The sequence below is a fragment of the Manihot esculenta genome, chromosome 7, assembly GCF_001659605.2.
Source record: "Manihot esculenta cultivar AM560-2 chromosome 7, M.esculenta_v8, whole genome shotgun sequence".
In the NCBI taxonomy this organism is placed as follows: domain Eukaryota; kingdom Viridiplantae; phylum Streptophyta; class Magnoliopsida; order Malpighiales; family Euphorbiaceae; genus Manihot; species Manihot esculenta.
The window spans coordinates 31,307,746-31,329,168 of record NC_035167.2 but is presented as its reverse complement, the minus strand read 5'-3'; the positions used below and the strand labels follow the sequence as shown (position 1 = coordinate 31,329,168).

General features: G+C 32.6%; 3 protein-coding genes across 6 annotated transcripts; all 3 read left to right on the top strand.

The window, feature by feature from the left end:
- Positions 1-3,894: 3,894 nt before the first annotated feature.
- On the top strand, positions 3,895-7,428 carry LOC110619305 (receptor-like protein kinase HERK 1). The gene has a single exon (XM_021762654.2). It carries the CDS (start codon positions 4,701-4,703, stop codon positions 7,155-7,157), a length of 2,457 nt encoding a protein of 818 aa, XP_021618346.1. The 5' UTR covers positions 3,895-4,700; the 3' UTR covers positions 7,158-7,428.
- A 960-nt stretch (positions 7,429-8,388) lies between these two features.
- LOC110618486 (putative protein FAR1-RELATED SEQUENCE 10) lies at positions 8,389-11,697 on the top strand. 2 transcript variants are annotated; one of them, XR_002488504.2, is made up of 4 exons: positions 8,389-9,931; positions 10,024-10,467; positions 10,553-11,285; positions 11,461-11,697. XR_002488504.2 is itself a non-coding variant. In XM_021761624.2 (3 exons), the coding sequence occupies exons 1-3, from the start codon at positions 8,912-8,914 to the stop codon at positions 11,156-11,158; spliced, it is 2,070 nt and encodes a 689-aa protein (XP_021617316.1). In that variant the 5' UTR covers positions 8,389-8,911; the 3' UTR covers positions 11,159-11,697. The 2 variants fall into 2 exon arrangements, 1 of the variants encoding a protein (XP_021617316.1); XM_021761624.2 differs by having other exon boundaries at positions 10,553-11,697.
- Positions 11,698-12,994: 1,297 nt separating this feature from the next.
- LOC110619211 (protein RDM16) lies at positions 12,995-18,396 on the top strand. Of its 3 annotated transcripts, none has more exons than XM_021762500.2 (7): positions 13,675-13,872; positions 15,276-15,359; positions 15,437-15,560; positions 15,711-16,157; positions 16,273-16,467; positions 16,554-16,714; positions 17,185-18,396. In XM_021762500.2, exons 1-7 carry the CDS (start codon positions 13,820-13,822, stop codon positions 18,059-18,061), a joined length of 1,941 nt encoding a protein of 646 aa, XP_021618192.1. In that variant the 5' UTR covers positions 13,675-13,819; the 3' UTR covers positions 18,062-18,396. The 3 variants fall into 3 exon arrangements, with proteins under 3 accessions (XP_021618191.1, XP_021618192.1, XP_043814001.1); XM_043958066.1 differs by having other exon boundaries at positions 13,684-13,872; positions 15,442-15,560; positions 17,185-18,349; XM_021762499.2 differs by having other exon boundaries at positions 12,995-13,872; positions 15,276-15,560.
- The last annotated feature ends 3,027 nt before the right edge of the window (positions 18,397-21,423 follow it).

The window sequence follows — 21,423 nt, the reverse complement described above, 5'->3', positions numbered from 1 at the left end:
TCAAAAGTCATTTCTTTTGAAAATATATATTACATTATCATAATGATATTATATTAATTTTAATATTTTTTGAATTTTTAATTTTTAATTAAATTATTTCAATCAAATAAAATCTTAATTATAGAGGTGATGATTTGATGATAGCTTCCATATTTGGAGATTTGTGAGATTGGCTTGAAAATTTGGAGTGGACAGCTAATGCAATGGGGTTAAGTTTTGGGATTACAGAATCAATTTGACTAATATTGCCAAAAAAAAAAAAATTGAAGATATTTTTTAAGGACTCATTTAAAAAAAAAATTAAATCATTGAAAGTGCAAAATTAATTTATTTTTCTTTTATTCCTTTGTGCCATTGTTTAGCATTATGCTTCAAATTTAGATCCGTTTTTGGCCATTGACCGCCTTGGGGAAGCCTTAACCAGCTGGATTTTAGGGGTTTATGATGTGATGGTTTTATTTATTTTTTATTTAAATAAAACATAAAAATAGAATATAATTAATAACTTATCTAAGGAGAGATAATATTTTTTATTTTTATTATAAAAATAAATATTTTGTAAATAAATATGAGATAATTTAATTTTGAAAATTTATTATTTTTTATTACCATTAGACTTTCTCTATTATGAGCGAGATCGGACCCAAAATAATAATACTGATTCAAAATCCATCAAACCCTCTTTAAGTGACTAAACATCTCAAGTTGTGATCCTGACACACGGAGCAAGTTAAGTCTAGTGCAAGTTAAGTCTACTGCAAGCTCAGATACAATAAAAAATAATTCAGTTCTATGATATGACAGTGAGAAAAAATAGTTGATCCAGTCACTTTATAAATCTTGTTCATATACGTGCTGAGAAAATTAAATTGCTGTTTGGCATAAAGAAAGGCTCTGATATGAGAATTAAATGGCTGTCTGGTATAGAGAAAAACTCTGATATATGCATACGTACGGATCTGAATGACAGATGGCATCGTAATATAACAGATAGGTTAGACGTCAATGAATAAAAAAATAAATATTTTCCTCTCCAATTAAATTTACGTGAAATCCTTTTTTAGATGTTAGAATATCCATCTTTAAATTAATTTTGATATTATTGGTTTTATATTAATTTTATTGTTATTATGTTAGGAGCTTATTTTTAAGCCCCACAATGCTTTTTGGAATTGATGTTCATAGGTTTTAAATTCATCTTAAAAGCTGTTAAGAAATAATTTTAATAATATAATAATAAATAAATAAATAAAACATATAAAGTTGATTTTAATCCGAATGAGACATAAAAATTAAATATAATTTATGAATTTGCTAAGATAATTTTTTTTGAATGCTTTTAGCTTTTAGACTATTATTTTGAATGCTTTTAACATTTAGTCCTCTGTATTATACAAATATTTAAAAAAAAAAAATTATAAAACATATGATAGGGTGATATTCAAAAAATAAAATTTTTAATCGTGAGTTTAGTCTAAAAATATCATTGTCTCTTTTCCTTTATTCTTTTTCTTTTTATCTGACGTATAATCGTCAATTTGCTATGGCGTCACATGTTCGTATCACTTAGATTTATATATACGGACGTAACAATATATTTTTTTTTGTTAAATGATCATTTAATTTCTTACGGCGACATATTGATAGAGTTGCAAGGTGATTGGACCTGTTTTCCTATATTCCATCACATCACCGCACTAGATTATTCTCTGGTGGATCTGCACAGAAAACCAATCTGATCTGCTTTAATCACGGGTTAGAGTATACAATATTAGATTTGATTTAAAAAATTTTAATAGATTTTAAATCTGTGTTTTTTTTTTTAAATTTATCTCAATTTAAGCGTTAAAAATGCCAACCTTACACTTTTTCATTGTGAAAAAAAAATGATATAACTTCACATTTATGATATAATGTGAACTATTCATGGAACGAGCAGATATTTATTTTATTAATGTAATAATAAATAATTTAATTAAATAATAAAAAAACAAATTCATAATATAACTTGTCTGACCATTGACGATTTAGCAAATAACTAACCTTTTTAACTTTGATCAGATTAATTTTGCATATCATAAATTTTATTTAGTTCCATAATTTCAAGAAAATATTTTTTATATTTTTTAATATTTAGAACATTCAAAAAATTTAATTAACAAAAAATATTTTTTATTAAAAAATAAATTATTTAAAAAAAATAATTTTCTCTTAAAAAAGTCATTTTTCATATATTAAAATTTTTATTAAAATTTTTATTTTAATAATAAAAAATAAATTATCTCTTTAAAAAATATTTTTAAATATAAATTATTTTTAAAGTTTAAATTTAATTTCTTTTTAGCCGGTTGTGTAGCATGTGAATGATATAATTAGCCTGCAAGAAGAAAGGAAATGGTGGGTGAAGTCCAGAGGAAACTTCCCACTGCTTCCACCTGCGCCACAAAAGTGCAGGAGTTGTTAAAAGTCCACAGTTTTTTTCTTTTTTTTTAAATAAAAAAATAGACAAATGGAATAACTTGCAATGGTTAGCAGTGACCGATAACAACTTAGAAACTTGGCAATTGGCGTGTAGAGAAAATTTTAATTTTTAAATACATTAAATATTAATTTAAAAAATTTTATTTTTTTAAAATAAAAATTAAAAATGTAAAATTTATTTGATATGCATCGCCAAATGTAAAATTTATTAATTTAGAGAATAATTTAATTACATAAGTGATTTAATATTTAATGAACAACCTATTTAAAAAACCTATTAAAAAAATATTTATTATGTTTTATATTTATATTTTAATATTAAAATTTTAAATAATAAAATCAATTATTTATATTTATTTCAATTTTAATTATTTATCTTAATTAATTTTAATTAAAACTATTTTAATCCACATGCCATTGTCTAGAATTATTTTCTAAAAAGTTTATTAAATAAAAAATTAAAATTTTACGTTAAAACATATTTATATTCAAAATTTTATTTTATTTATTTAAATAATAAAAAAATAATATTTATTTTTTAATGATGAGTATATTTCAAATAACGAGCTAAAAATTTTATGTAATATAAATATAATATAAGTTATAAAAAATTATTATTTAAAAAAATAAATTTAAAAAATTAAAATTTATTTAAATATTTAATTTAAATATTAAATATAGTCGATACTGATGGATATCAAAACAATTAAATTAAAGTGACCGGTAGTTATGTGAAAAATCAATTGACAGCCGTCTTTTACATCAAGCAATTAAAATTATTTTTCACCCATTAATATCTATTTTTATTTTATTTTCTTCATTTAAATTATATTATTTTTTAAAATTTATTAATTATACTATTTTAAATTTATTTATTTATATCAACAAATTATTAAATATACAATAAATAATAATTAAAATGGTTACATTATTTATTAAAATATGATAAAAAATGTATATCTATGATAAATAATTATATTTTAAAAATTATATTTTTAAATATTTTGTATTATATAATAAATTAATATTTTTATATTTTATTAAAATAATAAATTAATATATGCTCTTATTACTAAAAAAAATTACATATAATTTATTAAAACTTAATATATATTAATTATGATCAATTATTAATTATTAGTGACAATTACTCATATTACGCTAGTTCATAAATTTAATTTAATATCTGTAATATCGATAATTCTTTGATTTTTTTTTATAATTCTTTAAAATAAAAATCAGTAAAAAAAATAATTAGTAATTAAAGACGTAATAAAAATAAATTCTACGAATAATTTCTACGTGCCTCACCCCACGAACACTGTTTTCTTCACAAGAGAAGAACGATATTTGTATACTGTGCGTGTGTACGCACCGTGACCATGGAAGCAGTGAAGGATCCATTCGTTTATCTTGTGTTCACACTTTTTTTTTTTGGAGAAGGTGAGCCAAATCAATCCAACCACAGACATAGCTGTCCTCCTCTATCTTCATTTAATTTATAGAATCCTTCGAGCCCACTTTGACTCTCTATCCTTCCCTTACCTTTCCCTTTCTATCTTCTCCTTTTTTCAGTTCTTTTTTTGTTTTTTTCCATTTGGTTCTATGAATTTGTCAAAATAATACGTTTTCCTTGATGAATAAAGTTACTGATTTTTCTGTTGGGTTACTATCAAATTTGTTAATCAAATGCTGGGTGTGTAGCTACGTGGTACTTCTTCATAATTGTTGGTTTTTGAAGCATAAGTTCTCAACTCTTGATCACTGGTTGAGGTGTCTTCAATCCATTTGGGGTTTTGTCATTTGATATTTCTTTCGATTTTGAAGCTCACCCTTTTGTTTATTCCTTCATTTTCTTCATCTTTTCTGCTGGGTTGTTCATATTTTGAAGCGGTTGTGAGGATACACTGTATTTATTTTGCTGTCCGTTTACTGCTTGTGATATTTCCTCGCTGGTTTGCTTACAACTCAGGTTCTCAGCTCTCTGTTGTTTTTTTCCCAATTATTTAGCTTTGTATGGTTATTGTGAAGTTGTAGCTTGTCATTTACGTTTCTGTTTCCTTTAAAGAGCTCAGCTTTACCAAATTTGTCATATCGGCTTTGAACTTCTTTGTTCTCTCCTTTTATAATCTAAGTTTCACAGGTTTTGTTGAATTTCGTTTTGTAATCTGGGTTTTGCTTCTTGAAGTTCCCATCTTACTCTCTCTGTACTTCTGGTCATGGTGAGTTCTGCACTGCTCATCTGGGTTTCTTCATTATTAAGTTTGATATGCGTTTCCTTAGCATATGATCCTGTGGACAAGTATCTGATAGATTGTGGATCCTCCACCAATAAATCAGTGGGGAACCGTGTTTTTGTGCCTGATCAATTTTACTCCAATTTCCTTTCAAACCCACACCTTACCTTTGCCAACGCGAGTTCAAGTCCCATCTCATCTGAATATGACCCTTCCCTTTTCCAGACTGCAAGAATATTCAATGAAACTTCTCATTATACTTTTCCAGTCAAGAAATCTGGAAGACATTGGATTCGCCTTTATTTCTATCCTTTTGTGTCTAGAAACTACAATCTCAGCACGGCTAAATTCTCTGTGTCTGCTCAAAATTTCACCCTTATCAAGGAATATCAATCAAAGATTAATCCTGAGGTCAGGGAATACTCTATCAATGTAACTTCTAATAGGCTAGTTCTCACCTTTAGCCCTTTTGCCAATTCACTGGCTTTTATAAATGCATTGGAAGTTTTTTCACTTCCTGATGAGCTCATTCCTCCGGGTGCCACAACGATTGGTCCTCAGGGGAGTTACCAAAATCTGTGGGAACGGGCTTTAGAAACAGTTGAGAGAGTGAATATGGGAAATCAAACTGTTCTTCCTTCAAATGATACGTTGTGGAGACTTTGGGATGCTGATGGTAAGTATCTTAAACAAGGCAATGCAGAAAAGTTTGTGTCAGATGTCAAAGCTGTCAATTTCACAAAAGGGGGCTTAACAGAGAATATTGCTCCATCCTCTGTCTATGGCACTGCTACTATATTGAATACGGAGCCTGATCCTCAGACCAATGCCAATGTGACTTGGCTTTTTAGTGTTGATCCTGGTTTTGAGTATCTGGTCCGGTTCCATTTTTGTGATATATTGCCTAGAAATTCTGCAAGGTTCTACTTCAATGTTTATATTGGTTCATCTGCAGTTGTTCAATACCTTGATCTTCTTAATCGCACATCAGATGTGGGCGTACCATACTTTATGGATGTGATCACAACAGTAAGTGGTAGCCATATGCTAAATGTTAGTGTTGGCCCTTCTAATAATTTTCAATATCCAAATGCCATTCTCAATGGGTTAGAGATCATGAAAATAAGCAATTCTAAGGACAGCCTTGATGCATTAGACTCCATCAACTCAAGGAGTTCCAAGACAAAAGTCATTCTAATAGTGGGCTTGGCTGCTGGGTTGTTCATTGTTGCTGTTCTTGCTTTAGTTCTGTTTCTGCTGTGCAGAAGGAGATTTAGGCATGGGAAGGCAGAAGATCAGTCTGCCATGACTGATGGAGATTCTACTTACACTGCAGGCAGTAAGTTCTCAAATGGGACATTGATATTTTCCACTTCAAGGTTTGGGTTTGGGTATCGGTTCCCCTTTGTGGCAATCCAAGAAGCTACCGAAAACTTCAGTGAAAGTTTGGTTCTTGGGATTGGCGGCTTTGGGAAGGTTTACAAGGGAGTTTTGAGAGATGGGACAAGGGTGGCAGTGAAAAGGGGGACTTCTCAGTCACAAGGAATTGCAGAATTCCAAACTGAGATTGAAATGTTATCTCAATTCAGACACAGACATTTGGTCTCTTTGATTGGATTTTGTGATGAAAGAAATGAGATGATCATAATATATGAGTTCATGGAGAATGGGACCCTCAAGGATCATCTGTATGGCTCAAAGTATCCCAGCTTAAGTTGGAGACAACGACTGGAAATATGCATTGGAGCAGCAAAAGGAATTCACTACCTTCATACAGGCTCTGCGAAGGCGATCATTCACCGAGATGTCAAATCTGCAAACATATTACTAGATGAGAATTTCATGGCCAAGGTTGCTGATTTTGGTCTTTCAAAGACTGGTCCTGAGATTGATCAGTCACATGTTAGCACAGCAGTAAAAGGAAGCTTTGGATACCTTGATCCAGAGTACTTGATCAGACAACAACTGACAGAGAAATCTGATGTTTACTCCTTTGGAGTGGTCATGTATGAAGTTCTTTCTGGGAGACCGGTTATCAATCCATCTCTACCAAGAGAAAAGGTGAACTTAGTTGAATTGGCATTGAAGTGTCAAAGGAGAGGGCAACTGGAGTTGATCATAGATCCTCATCTCGAAGGCCAAATAAAGACAGAATCTTTGAAGAAGTTTGGCGATATAGCTGAGAAATGCTTAGCAGAGTGTGGTGCTGATAGACCATCAATGGGAGATGTCTTGTGGAATTTGGAATCTGCACTTCAACTCCAAGGTAATGAAGTTAGATCCAGCCATAACAACAAGATGACTGAAAATGTTAATCGTGCGAATAGCTTCGAAACCAGCGTCTCTAACGCACAAGTCAGCATCGGAAGCATGGGAGATCTTGCCGGTGTTTCAATGAGCAAGGTTTTTGCTCAAATGGTGAGAGAGGAAATGAGGTAGACAGCACATTTTGCAGCTTCTCTAGTTATAAGCAAATGTGAGGTTAGCACTCAGAAGTGTATACTGTACAGATGGGGTGAATTCAAATTTGTTGTTGGTATCCATTTTTCAGAATAAGTTTAGCTTGATGTGTTGCCTTGTTGAAAGTACACACAGAACAAATCCATTAGCATGGTTGCTTGTAATTTTTTTTTTTTTTTTCTCACTGGTTGTTCTTCATTTCAGATCTGAGCTCTCTGTAGTATTATATCACCTACTATTTATTTTTCCAGAGGCTCATGTATAATCATATGCTTCTTAGTTCCTACATAAATTTGATACTGTTAATATATTTATTCTCTAAAAATAAAATAAATATCAATATTTTTTAAAAAATAAAAAAAAATTTATTAAATATACGGATTATAATTTTCACATAATAAATTATATAATTTATTTATATTTTACTTATTACTGATGAAAATTATTTTTCTTTTTATCCAAATATAAATACTTAAATTTTTACAGAATAAATTTATTAGAATAACTTGAAATGATTCTTTCATATTGATGATTGCTATATTAATATAAAATAAAAAATATAACTAATAAATTATTTTAAGGATTATAAAAAAAATTATAATATTATTGATTTTATTTAATTACCTTAATATTATTAGGAGTTCTATTTATGAAGAATTATATTCTCATTAGGATTATAGTGAATATATGTAAAATAATTTTAAAATTAAAGTATTAATTAGCCTAATATCTATTTATGAAAAATTTTCTATTTATGAAAAATTACACTCATTAGAATTATATTGGATATACTGGATATACGTAAAATAATTTTAAAATTAAAATTAAAATTAAATTTTTATATTATTATTTAATTTTTATAATACTAAAAAAATAAAAATATTTTATCCAATTTAAGAATTCACCTCTTATTTTCACTTTTATATATATTATAGATTATAAATTATAAAATATAGATTAAATAAATTAAAATAAAATAAAATAAAAATAAAAATAAAAATAATATAATTTCCATTATTGAGTAATTATTATTATTATTATAAATATTAAAAATATAAAAATATTTTACTCAGTTTAAAAATTTGCCCATATATATTATAGAATTATAGAGTGTTGAAATATATTTTCTAAAAAACAAAAGAATTATTTGAAACCTTACTTTTAGACGCAGGCCCAACTGGCCAACAGGCCTAGCAAGAAACCACAGCACACACTAATGGCAGTTTTCGAAGAATCGGACAGAGTTAACAACACTCCACAGCCCAATAACTGAAAACTTGTTCCTCTTCGTTGGGTCTCACAGATTCTTCTGTTCTATTCTTCTTTACTTTCACGGTCAGTGTCAACTGGCAACCTCTGAATCTTACAAGCAGTAGCTACATGTTGGGGTTCATTTTCTTCTTTAATTATCATGTGGGTATCCTTTTGTTGGCTGTATGATCTTGCTTAAAACCTAAAACCCCATCTGGTGGTACAACGATAACAAGTGAAGAGTGTTCTTAAGTTCAATCACCACTGGGCATTGGCCGTAAACAAAGAAACAAACCCACTCTTGTTGTTTTTCTGAATCTGTGTGCTTCAATTCATAAGAGGTTTTCTTTTTACCCTTTTCATCGTTTTACTTTTTAATTTTTTGTTTCTGTTGAAGGGTTTATAATCCTGGCAGTTGTGTTGCTTTTGAGATTTGAGTTACAGTAGTTGAGGTTATATATAAGTTCTTGTTAGTTTTACTAATGTCATCAATACCATCCAAAAACATATGGATGAGGAGGCAGCAATGTCCCTGTGGAGATTGGAAATGTTATATTACATATGAAGGAGATTGTGAAGAGACGTCAATGGCGTCCCAGTTGGTAAAGAATGACACTTTTCAATCTGAAGCTATGGTTGCCCCATATGTAGGAATGGTGTTTAAGAGTGATGATGATGCATTTGACTATTATGGAAATTTTGCTAGGAGAAATGGGTTTTCTATTAGGAAAGAAAGGTCTAGATTGAGCCCTCAATTGGGTATTTATAAACGTGATTTTGTATGCTATAGATCTGGATTTGCACCAGCTAGGAAAAAGCCTTCTGGGGAACACCATAGAGATAGGAAATCGGTGCGATGTGGATGTGATGCGAAAATGTATTTATCAAAGGAAGTTGTTGAAGGGGTTTCTCAATGGTTTGTTGTGCAATTTAGTAATGTACATAATCATGAACTTTTGGAAGACGACCAAGTGCGCCTTCTTCCTGCATACAGGAAAATTCATGAGGCAGATCAGGAGAGAATTCTATTGCTTTCAAAAGCTGGGTTTCCAATACATCGCATAGTGAAGGTGCTGGAGTTGGAAAAAGGGATTCAGGGTGGACAACTGCCTTTTCTGGAGAGGGATGTAAGGAATTTTGTTCAAAACCGGAAGAAAATTGTTCAAGAGAATGATGCTTTACTCAGTGAAAAAAGAGAAAATGATACCTTGGAACTTCTGGAGGCATGCAAGGCTACAAAAGAGATGGATGAAGATTTTATTTATGAGTATACAGTTGACGAGAATGATAAGATTGAGAACATTGCATGGTCATATGGCGACTGTGTTCGTGCATATACATTATTTGGTGATGTGATTTATTTTGACACTAGTTATCGCTCCATCACATATGGTATGCTTTTTGGAGCGTGGTTTGGAATAGAAAGTAACGGAAAGACCATATTCTTCGGTTGTGTTCTATTGCAGGAAGAAACACCTCGTTCCTTTGTATGGGCTTTGCAGGTTGGGTACATGAATCCTCTGTGTTGTTTTTATAGGTCTTCATGCATATAAGTGTCCCTTATGATTGTCATTTTGTTTTGCATTTGATACAGGCTTTTATCCGTCTTATGAAGGGAAAATGTCCACAGACACTCGTAACTGACCTAGATATGGGGCTTAAGGATGCCATATGTAGTGAGTTACCAAACACGAAGCATGTTATATCCATGTGGAATATTTTACCCAAGGTATACAGTTGGTTTTCTCTTGCATTTGGCACTCGATATGCAGAATTTAAATCCAAGTTTGATGAGTTATATCGCATTGAGAGCACAGAAGATTTTGAACTTCAATGGAGTCAAATGGTTTCCATGTTTGGACTTGGTTCAGATAAACACATTGCTTTGCTCAATTCCCTCCGTGCATCGTGGGCTTTATCCTATGTGAGGGGTTACTTTCTTGCTCGAATGGCAACATCATCATATTCAAAGTCTGTCGATGCATTTTTGAAAGGTTTATGCAATGCACAAACATGTTTGCGTAGTTTCTTTGAGCAGGTATTTGAACTGCAAATATATCTAGTAGCCTTCAATGGATATTTATTTTGTTAATTCTGTTTTGCTTTCCTTTGTGTTCTTTCAGGTTGGTGTTTCTGCCAATTTTCTAAACCATGCATGCCGTGAGATGCAATATATGCTCATGAAGACATGCATCCCTATTGAAGAGCAAGCACGTAGTATTTTTACTCCATTTGCCTTTAATGCTTTACAACATGAATTGATGTTGGCCATGCAATATGCTTTATCTGAAATGGCCGATGGATCATATCTTGTACATCACTTCAAGAAGATGGATGGAGAGCATTTGGTCATATGGATTCCAGAAGACGAACAGATCCACTGTTCCTGTAAGGAATTTGATTCTTCAGGGATATTGTGCAGACATGCTCTTCGTGTATTCATACAAAAAAACTACTTTCAGCTTCCTGAAAAATATTTCCTAAGCAGATGGCGACAGGAAAGTTCACCAGTTCTTTTCGATGATCACTATGCTCGAAATAAAGATGGTGAATGGCTTCAAGAATATCAGTCCCTGACTGAAACTCTTTTCACGGAGTCATCAATCACAAAGGAGAGAACTGACTTCGTTCATGGCGAACTTACAAAAGAATTGACAAGGCTTCTTAGGGAGGTTAGAGATATGCCGGGGAGTGATGGAGTTGCTTTGCCACTTTCACCAACTGGTTAGATTGGTGGAAGTTCATTACGGTACATGATCAAAGGTGGTGAAAGATCCTATATACATGTGCATTTTCATTGTTCGCTTGCATACCTAACGAGAACAAGTTTTGAATGGAAGAGCTGTTCTAATGAAGGTATACAAAATTATTCTTAAGGTGATGCTAGTCATTCTGTTTTCTGCATGGAAAGACAACTGAAGGCTGTGAAGAATGGTTTTGGATATCTCAGTCCAGTGTAGATAGGCAACAACTGAAAAAGAAATCTATTGTTTAACGTTTGGAATGGTTTTTTAATGTTGTGCTTTTGCAGGAGATTTGTTTATTCATCCATCTCCTGCCAAGAGGATCTACCATAGCTTTTAAGAGACCTCCTCTGACCCTTGGAGTGTGCAGTACAAGCCCAGGGGAGTGGAGAGGGATCCAGTGATAATGATTAGCAGACAGCCAGTGATAGTAGAAAGTGTTTCAATTATGCCCAATTTGTTTCCCCATATAGAGAAACACTTTTGTTTAGTTATTGAAGATAAATCAAATTAAGAGTTATGAAGAGAGAGGTGAATGTGAATTTGAAAACTGAGCATGTTGCATTTGAGCCAAAAGCTAAGGCTGCCATTTTTCAAAGAAAATATTTTCCAGAAAAAATATTTCTACTCTCATACCAACTGAGACCTTGTCTTCATCTCCACTATTGACTGCCAATCACCATACCCATTAGTTACGCTTATTATTATTATAATTAAACTAAATATTTCTTTCGATTCATAATTTTAAGACAAATAATGGTTTTTTATAAAAAAAAAATTAAAGAATTTAATTTCACAAAATATAAATATATTTTAAAAAATTATGTTGAAATAAAATTTACGATTTGATAATAATTTTTTTAAAGATGTTACCGCAAAATAAAATGGTGAAAATATTGTCCCTTTAAACTCTTTTGTGAATGCTGCCCAAGGCAAAAGAGTTTTTTGGAATTGGCAGAGTATCTTCTATGTAGAGAAATCTTAAGAAAGGGCACTCGCTGGCATATGGAAAATGGGAAAAATAATTTTTGCAAGAAAGAAAATTGGGTACCTCAATTTCCTTATGTCCCGAGGATGAAACAAGATCACCAATAGAAGATAACTCGAGTGTCTCAGCTCATTGGTCCCTCTTCCCGTAATTGGATTGTGTCCACTTTGGAAGCTAATTTTGACACCAAAGACATTCAACATATCTTGGCTATCTCCATGAGTCTCACTCTACTTTGGCATTTTGACTCTAAGGGTTTGTATTATGTTCGATCAGAAATCTTCATCTTTTTCGCCTCTCTGCATCATTAAGTAATTCAGGCTCAAATTCACTAATGCATAATTCAGTTTTTTGGAAGAGATTCTGAAAGCACCAATGGCCGAGTAAGATTAGAATTTTTCTATAGTTACTATTGGTGGAAAAGCTACCTTAAGACTTGCACCTGATTGTAGTTTTTGTAGAGAAAAAGAAACCGTAGAGCATCTGTTTTTTATTTACTCCATGATGTTTTGATCTGGATACAATCTCCTTTGAGGACTCTTTGATTATTGTTAATGCTTGCAAAGGTCATACTCCTCCATTGTTAATACTTGCAAAGGTCATACTGTCTGAGAGATAAGGTTCTATTCCATCAAAAGAGACGGTAACCAACAGCTCATTCACTTGACAAGAAATTCTTTAGTGATGTCGATTTTCAGATGTAATCCTTATACTCAATAGATCTTTGCAAACCATGATTTACCTCCTTTAGGCTCTTTTTAATGAAAAAAGAAAATCTCTCCCTTCTTTTTTTTATGGGTTTTGAATGGACTTAAAGTATCAACCCGATACGTCCGACCCGCATGGTTCAAAGAAAAAACCGTAAGATATCCAAATCCTGCTCTATGCGCCGTTGCTCTCGTCAGCTCCCATTTTATCTCTTAACAGAAAAGATAAGGGGGAGATTGAGAAGGAGATTGCACCGAGCAAAACCCCAACTATGGATCGGTCCTCTGATAAGGAGAAATCCTCCAAACGCTCCCGAGAAGAACGCGACCGGGACTCCACCAAAGACCATCATGACCGGGACCACAAACACCGATCCCGAGACAAGGACCGAGACGATAGGTATCGAGATTCCGATTCTCTCCACCGCCACCGTCGTTCGGACCGGGAAAGCCATCGCGACCATCACAAGTCATCAAGGCATGAAGATCGAGAGAGCTGTAGAGACCGTGAATCTAAGCGCGAACGATCACACGACCCGAGAGAGGATAGGGAGGGGAGTAGGGATCGGCGCGAGCGGTCTCACGAGCCACTAAGCGATCACAAATCTTCCTTGTCAATCCGTGAGGACCATGAGCGGTCTCGCGAGAGGTCCTACAATCGGATTGAGGAGAGAGAGGGGAGCATTGATGGACGCGATACAGAATTGAAGAGAGAGATATCGTATGAAAGCGCAGACCTGAAGTATGAAGCTAGAAGGAAGAGGAAAGAAAGAGGAAATAGTGAGGATAGACTTGAGCGGGAAAAGAGGGTTAGGGTTTCAGAAGAGAAGAGAGAGAGGAGGAGATTTGAGGACAAAGTAAAAGAAGAGGATAGTATTGATAAGTATGACAATAATAGTAGTATTGAAGATGCAAAGAGAGTAGAATCGAGTAAGGTGAAAGAAGAAGTGAATGATGAGCCAACTGGTGGTAATACTGCCAATCGCGGCCTTCCAACTGAGAATGTAAGTGTTCTCACTCCGAGTTTGCTACTAGTTCGTGTTTGATTGGGTTGCGTTTCAATTTTTGATCTTTTATATTATGTTTATTTAATGTTTTTGTTTCTGTTAAGGTAATGTGATAAAGGTGGTGGTTCAACTGGGAAAGCTAGTTTCTCACCTTTTATTTTGTAATGCTCCGCAGTTTTGCTCGTTTGAATGTAATTTTTGGTGTGGTAGACATAGAAGAATGAGTTAAATTCCTAACAGGCCTCTCCCTCCCCCTCTCCTCCTTTTCTTGTTGCTTTTTATGTATGGTTGAATTGGTTTATGGTAGTGTTCTTGGATTAGATGGCAATAGAATGGCAAGTACTGTATGGTGGGCATGTGAGGTTTGTGATTTCATTTCATTTGCTTTGGGCTTTCTTTATTACACGGGTAAAATTTGCTGCGTTTTGTAGTTTTCTGTTATTTTGCTGTGATTAGTTTGATGTAGATAATGGGATATGTGAGTGGTTCATTTCTTACACAAAAGGGCTTGCATCTGTTTGAAAGGGATTATCTGTGTATGTTTACAGCTTGAAGATAATTATATTTCTTGTGTTTGCATTTCTTATTATTCTTGCTTTCTTGAATAGAATTGGTATTGTATGTCAATGTTGGTAGTATGTGTAATGAGGCTGTTCAGTGGATATTAATTTTGGTTTATTTTCACAAGGGGATATTATATTTCTACAAAACAAGCTTTCTAGATTTGTATTATTTTTTAAAATGAAATATAATGATAGAGAGAGTTGTGGTTTCTTTTGGATGCTATAATTTGTTTAGTCATTATAAGATAGGTTCTTGTCTCATTGGCAATAGTTATGATGGAGTTTTCCAATTTATTTAGCCTGACATTAGCTTTAACGGAACTTCAAAGGACATGGGATTTCTGCATTTCTTAAATAATTTACAATGTAGTTTTAATTGTTTTTTTCCCTGTTTCATACTCATTCATATAGTTTGTCATATTCTTTATGCAGTCTAGGAAGATTAAATTTAGGGATTATTTTGATTTGATTCTTAATCATGATTTTTTGTAGGAAATTTAGTTTTTAGTACTATTTATTATTGCACAATTAGAATTCTCTTATTTAGACTTTTGCTTCCTTTTAGGTGTTGGTTAATAATTTTTATCTGTTATTTAGTTATTGAAGTCCATAAATGCCTATTTAACTAGCAATTTTCTTAGTTTTTATATAATGGATTTTGAGTTTAATGCTTGATTTTTTATGATTATTTAAGCTGATTGATTTCTGTTTCATTCTGTGTTTGTTGTGTTCTTCCCTTTCCTGCTTCTTTACGATGATCTTCCTTTACTTACTCTTGTTTCGACATTGTGCTGGGCTTATGTTTTCACATGTGAATTTAATTTGCCATCCTTTTAGGGTGCCACCCTGGAATCATTTGCTAAGACATCAAGCATTGTGCATGAGAAATCTGTGGGAACTTTTCATCCTCTTCCTACCAAGGTATCTTCAATTTCAAACACAAATGAAAATAAGGGAGTTAGTATTACCAGATCTCATGAGGTTCCTGGAAAATCTAGTACAGATGGGACATCATCAGCTGCTGGGAAAAGTGGAAGTCTATCCCTTGATGCTTTAGCAAAAGCTAAAAAAGCTCTACAAATGCAGAAGGAGCTGGCGGAGAAGCTGAAAAAAATACCTCTAGTAAGTTCCCATTTATTGTATATTTATAAAACATTCATATGTTGTTATTTGTGGAATGAATCTCTCTTAGCCCATCTGAACTTGCATTTACTGTTTTCTGTTCTTTATTTCCCAGTTAGGTTTTAACTTTTGTTAATTCTGTTTATGTAGTTGAGCAAGGGTGCTAGCTCAAGTTCAGATAATAATACACCACCCATATTAAAGGAGGAACTGAAAGCACAGTATTCTGGTATTGGAGTGCAGAGGGAAACTCCACCCATATCCACCACCTCTATTTCAGCAGGAACAATGTCAAGTGCATTGACTGCTGGGAATCCACCTGCAAGTGTCATGGAAGCTTTTCCTGGGCTTGCCAGTATACCCAATATTGAAGCTGTTAAACGTGCTCAGGAACTTGCTGCTAAAATGGGATTCCGGCAGGATCCTGAGTTTGCTCCTCTTATAAATTTGTTCCCTGGCCAGATGCCAGAGGAAGTTTCTGTACCACAAAAGCCTACTAGGGCCCCTGTTCTTCGTATAGATGCACTTGGTCGGGAAATAGATGAACATGGAAATGTAGTGAATGTGACCAAGCCAAGCAACCTAAGCACACTAAAGGTTTGTTTTACTTTTTAATTTTCTGATGTTAATTAATAGCGATTAGTTTTATATTGGTCAGTGCTGTAATAGTTGGTATTGATTTTCTATATCATTATTGCTATTAACTTTACAGGTTAACATCAACAAGCAAAAAAAGGATGCATTTCAGATTCTTAAACCTGAATTGGAAGTGGATCCTGAATCAAATCCTCACTTTGATCAAAGCATGGGCATAAATAAGAATAAGCTTTTGAGGCCTAAAAGGATGAGCTTCCAGTTTGTAGAGGAAGGAAAATGGTCGAAGGAAGCTGAAATGATGAAATTGAAGGTACTGCTTATTATGCCTTTACACTTTCATCATCACTTCATCTGATGTTTACCTGTTTTTGTTGTTTTTTTACATGCTATTTGCAGAGTCAATTTGGAGAAGAAAGGGCAAAAGATATGAAGGCAAGACAAGCACTACATGCAAAGGCAAAGGCTGCTCCTGATATAAATCCCAATTTGATAGAGGTATCACAGAGAGTTATAATAAAAGAGAAGACTAAGGAGCCAATTCCTGAAATTGAGTGGTGGTAAGTTTTTTGGGATTTTATTTTCTTAGGAATTTGATCCACTAATAAGCCACCACCTTAATCTTTTAATTGAATCATTCTTTTTGCTATATTTTTTGTTTAAGTAATTGTTCAACTATCTGAGTTGCACCAACTCTCTCTTGTAATTGGACTCTTGAACTTCATGAGAGTATGTGATGCAGACAAGGACAAGTCAAGTTCAAGCACTCAAGAACCTTGGAATTATGAATTAATATTTTAATGCATTGGTATTTTAGTAATATCCCGCTTTGCTACAATAGGTTGGCTAGATACCTTTTGGAGTCCTTATTTTTACTTGGAAGCCTTGTGTTGAGGTTTTTTTGGTTTAGGATAATCCTGTTTCTTACATTATTCCTCAGGATGACGTACCCTTGGAGGATTAGGACTTATTTTGGAGTCCATTTTTTCCCCTTACATCATTTGATCTGGTTATGATTGCTGAATTTCAGGGATGTACCTCTTCTGCCTAGTGGTAGCTATGATGGAATTGATGATGGTAATGCAAGTGATAAGTTGAAGATGGAGAAGATCACAATCTATGTAGAACACCCACGTCCTATCGAGCCCCCTGCTGAGCCAGCTCCTCCACCACCTCAGCCTTTGAAGCTAACAAAGAAAGAGCAGAAGAAGCTCCGCACCCAACGTCGGTTGGCTCGGGAAAAAGATAGACAGGAGATGATTAGGCAAGGCTTGATTGAACCCCCAAAGCCTAAAGTCAAAATGAGTAATTTAATGAAAGTTCTTGGCTCTGAAGCTACCCAAGATCCCACAAAACTTGAGAAGGAAATACGTAGTGCAGCTGCTGAGCGTGAGCAAGCTCATATTGACAGGAACATTGCACGCAAGCTCACTCCTGCTGAACGCCGTGAGAAAAAGGAGAAGAAGCTCTTCGATGACCCAAATAATGTAGAAACTATTGTTTCTGTCTACAAAATCAATGACCTGTCACACAAGAAAACTCGCTTCAAAGTTGATGTTAATGCTCAAGAGAACCGTTTGACTGGTTGTGTCGTGATTTCTGAAGGCATTAATGTTGTGGTAGTTGAAGGAGGAAGCAAATCCATTAAGAGGTATGGGAAGCTAATGCTTAGGCGCATAAACTGGGCTGAAGCTGTAGAAGAGGAGGAAGAAGATGGAGATGACAATGAGGATAAACCTGTGAACAAATGCATGTTGGTGTGGCAAGGCAGTGTTGCCAAACCAAGCTTCAATAGGTTTTTTGTACACGAGTGTGTAACAGAAGCTGCAGCACGGAAAGTGTTTGCTGATGCAGGTGTTGGTCACTATTGGGATCTTGCAGTCAACTTCTCTGATGATCAAGTATGATTGGCTATTGGCTTCCTTAATTGAAACCTTTCTGGTACTCTGATTTTTTTTTTTTTTTTTTGAAGTTGAGCTTTACCCTAAAGCGTTTTGGGAATATTAAGAGTTCTGAAACTTCAAAGCAACATTTCAGCTTGATACTAGTGATCTATTGATTTAGGATTTGTAATCTGTGTCCTAGTTACGATATTGATATTGATGGGCATTGGACGTGGGCAGAAAATGCATCTAGTGTAATGCAAGTTTAATTTGTAATTGAATATCTCATCAAGTCCTTGTCCTTTTTGGCAACTGTTGGGCAGTTTGGGCTGGAAAATGTTCACACCTGTTCTCTGGTTCTCCTTGTCTTGTAGCTGCTTTTCGATATATTAATCGGGCTGATGGAAGGTGATTAAGACGAATTAATTAAATTCTCTATTTTTTATTTTTTAAAATTTATTTTAATCCAAGCATGTTATAAGATCAAGTACAATAATATTGCCCACTTATTACATGAAACAAATTGAGCGTATGGTCAAAACAAAGTGCAACTTTTTAATTCTGTCGAGTAACAATGGGTACAGTATCGAGGAGTTGGATCAAATGAGCATTTCGGTGTTATTTATTTAACTGAGAATAAACTAAAATCGGTTTGAATAACTGGAGTTAAATTATATTTAAGAACCAAATGAATTGGTTTGGTTTGATTTGGTTTAAAAATGTAGGATCTAAACAAATCCAATGGAGAGTGTCCAAAAACAACAGGGATTTGAATGAAAGGATTATCGTTGATGTGTTGAAGTTACAAGTCAGAAGGGAATTCATTAAGAAAACAAAAAAGTCAAACAAAAAGGAGTAAATTGTCAAATCTGTGGCAAATAGAACTCCTTTATATGGGTCATGCAAAACTAATAGAGATAAAAAGCAGAAGAAACAAGTCTTAGTATTTGAATAAAAAATTTTGTTTGATTAAAATTTTATTTATTGAATAAAGCCCTATGGGAATTTTGGTTCAATTTTAGAGAAGACATCATAGAAAAATTAGTTAGAGATATCAATGATGAGTCTTTTGTGGGCATTAAAAGGTTCATCTTTTTCTTTTTAATTTTTTTTTTTTATGATAAATCATGAACAGAACTATGATTAAACAAAAAGATATGAAACTCCTTTCAAATTATGAGATAATAACAATAAAAAAAAACTAAGGATGGAGAAAACAACCTATTACCTATGCATGCTCAACGGGAAGGAGATGGAACAATTATATAAGATAATTTATGTGTTTAAGTATATACATAAAGAAAACAAAATCAAACAATTGCTTGTGTTGTATTAATTTCTATTTTTGAGTTTTTTTTTTTTTAAGATTTCATTGTAATAGTCTTTTGTAATGTGTGCAAATTTGGTATAGTTTTCCTACTACCCATTACATAGATTTGACTAAACGTATTTGAAAATTTTTTATTGACTAGTCAAATTCATTTTTTTTTAAATATCTATAAAAAAAAATGAAGTCCACTGTGACACCATGTGCATTAATTTTGTGAGACTTAAAGTTAAAAGGCAAAAAGTAGTTTTATTTTTCATCGACTTTTTGCATCTCCCTTAAATATGCCAACTTCTTTGTGCTGTACAGACCTTTGACAAGTTCAATAAGATGATCCCCTACTTTCTACCAACTAAAGCACTGTTATACTGAGTCTATCATTTTCTCCAAATAATTTCATCACTTTTCACATTGAATAACAACTCTATAATTTTAAAATAATTAACCATAAATATGAAGAAAAACAAAAAATTTGGACAGAACAGAAGGAACACCTATCATGGGTATTTAATGTTTATAGGGAGATAAGGTTGGACTTTCAAATGAATGAAATTTATTTCATATATATAGTTAATAGATTTTAGTGGATGATTAAAAAGAAGCTTAAACCATTAAAAATTATTTAGTCCAAGGAAAAATTCTTATATTCGTCAAAACACCTGATAAATAAAAAATCACTAATATGCTTTATAATATTACTTATTATAATTTTAATAAAGACTTTTACTTAAGATATTAGCTAAATATATATTTACATACTTTTATTTTAATACTTTTACTTATAAGACATTTCAACTTTAATTATAATATAATAAATACCTAAACTTTAAAAAAAATATTACTTTTAAATATTTAAAATATATTTTTTTTAAAATTACTTTAAAACACAATTTTAAAACTATGAATTTGGTCAAGTTGTGTTTAAAAATAACAATTTTTTAGAGTTTAAATGCTTATTAGGTCAATATTAAAATTAAGATGTCTGATGGGTAAAAATGCTATAAATATAAGTAGATAAAGATGTATGCAACCAGAAATGTGCTATAATTAGTTAAATCTGTGAGAAAAGAATATGAGGTGATGAGTACCCACTACGGCTATTCCGACACTTAAAATCAAAATCAGTAAATTAGAAAATGGGAAGAATGTAATGAATTGTTTAGAACTCAGCCAGAAATGTGCTATAATTGGTTAAATCTATGAGAAAAGAATATGAGGTGGTGAGTACCCACTACGGCTATTCCGATACTTAAAATCAAAATCAGTAAATTAGAAAATGGGAAGAATGTAATAAATTGCTTAGAACTTGAATGTAGTTGTGTAAGAATTGTGTTTTTTTACCTCAGCGACCATTGACTTTTATACCGTAAGATAATTGAGTTAAATATAGCAGTTTTTCACAATTCGGCAATGATGCGACCAATGCTTTGATTAAAAATCTCGCCAATTAATCGATTGGTGATCCACGATTACAGACATAATGGGATTCGCTAGATTGTGTCTGTTAATAGTAACTTTATGATGAGACTCGTTCTATCTAGGGGTGCATGAGTCTTAATAATAAATTGAATGTTAAAGTTTCTGAGTCTTCTTTTACTTAAGTGGAACCGTGTTCTTTAATTATCAGATTTTCATCACGTGGTCAATCGTACATAGCACTTTTTAAGCGATTGTTATATAATATCATATATATATATATATATATCTGAGTTTGAAAAAAAATTGTTCGATTTTAATCTATATAACATATTTTAATTAAATGTATATATGCATCGAATGAGGACAAGACTTATCCATAAATGAATTGAAACAAAAGTAGGGTACATTTAGCGGTTACATTTAACCCAAAAAACAAGTATTGATTCTTGTAGCCAAAAGCATGGGTGGAAAATGCACCAAACACCATATGAAAAAAAGGAAAATTCTCAACAGAAGAGAGGCCAATTTCTGATAAAAACACATTTGAATTTTGAGCTATTTGAGTCTGGCCAATTATCAAACACCTTTACAAGTAAAATGGGTAATTTCATGGGACCATGTGCATCTCATAGCCTTCCCA

Bases quoted from the DNA above. Each gene is read 5' to 3' on its own strand.
- LOC110619305 (XM_021762654.2), top strand. From the start codon at position 4,701: ATGGTGAGTTCTGCACTGCTCATCTGGGTTTCTTCATTATTAAGTTTG.
- LOC110618486 (XM_021761624.2), top strand. From the start codon at position 8,912: ATGTCATCAATACCATCCAAAAACATATGGATGAGGAGGCAGCAATGT. The intron at 9,932-10,023 runs GTTGGGTACATG...CATTTGATACAG, and splicing joins CCTTTGTATGGGCTTTGCAG to GCTTTTATCCGTCTTATGAA. The intron at 10,468-10,552 runs GTATTTGAACTG...GTGTTCTTTCAG, and splicing joins TGCGTAGTTTCTTTGAGCAG to GTTGGTGTTTCTGCCAATTT.
- LOC110619211 (XM_021762499.2), top strand. From the start codon at position 13,141: ATGGATCGGTCCTCTGATAAGGAGAAATCCTCCAAACGCTCCCGAGAA. The intron at 16,158-16,272 runs GTTTGTTTTACT...TTAACTTTACAG, and splicing joins GCAACCTAAGCACACTAAAG to GTTAACATCAACAAGCAAAA. The intron at 16,715-17,184 runs GTAAGTTTTTTG...GCTGAATTTCAG, and splicing joins ATTCCTGAAATTGAGTGGTG to GGATGTACCTCTTCTGCCTA.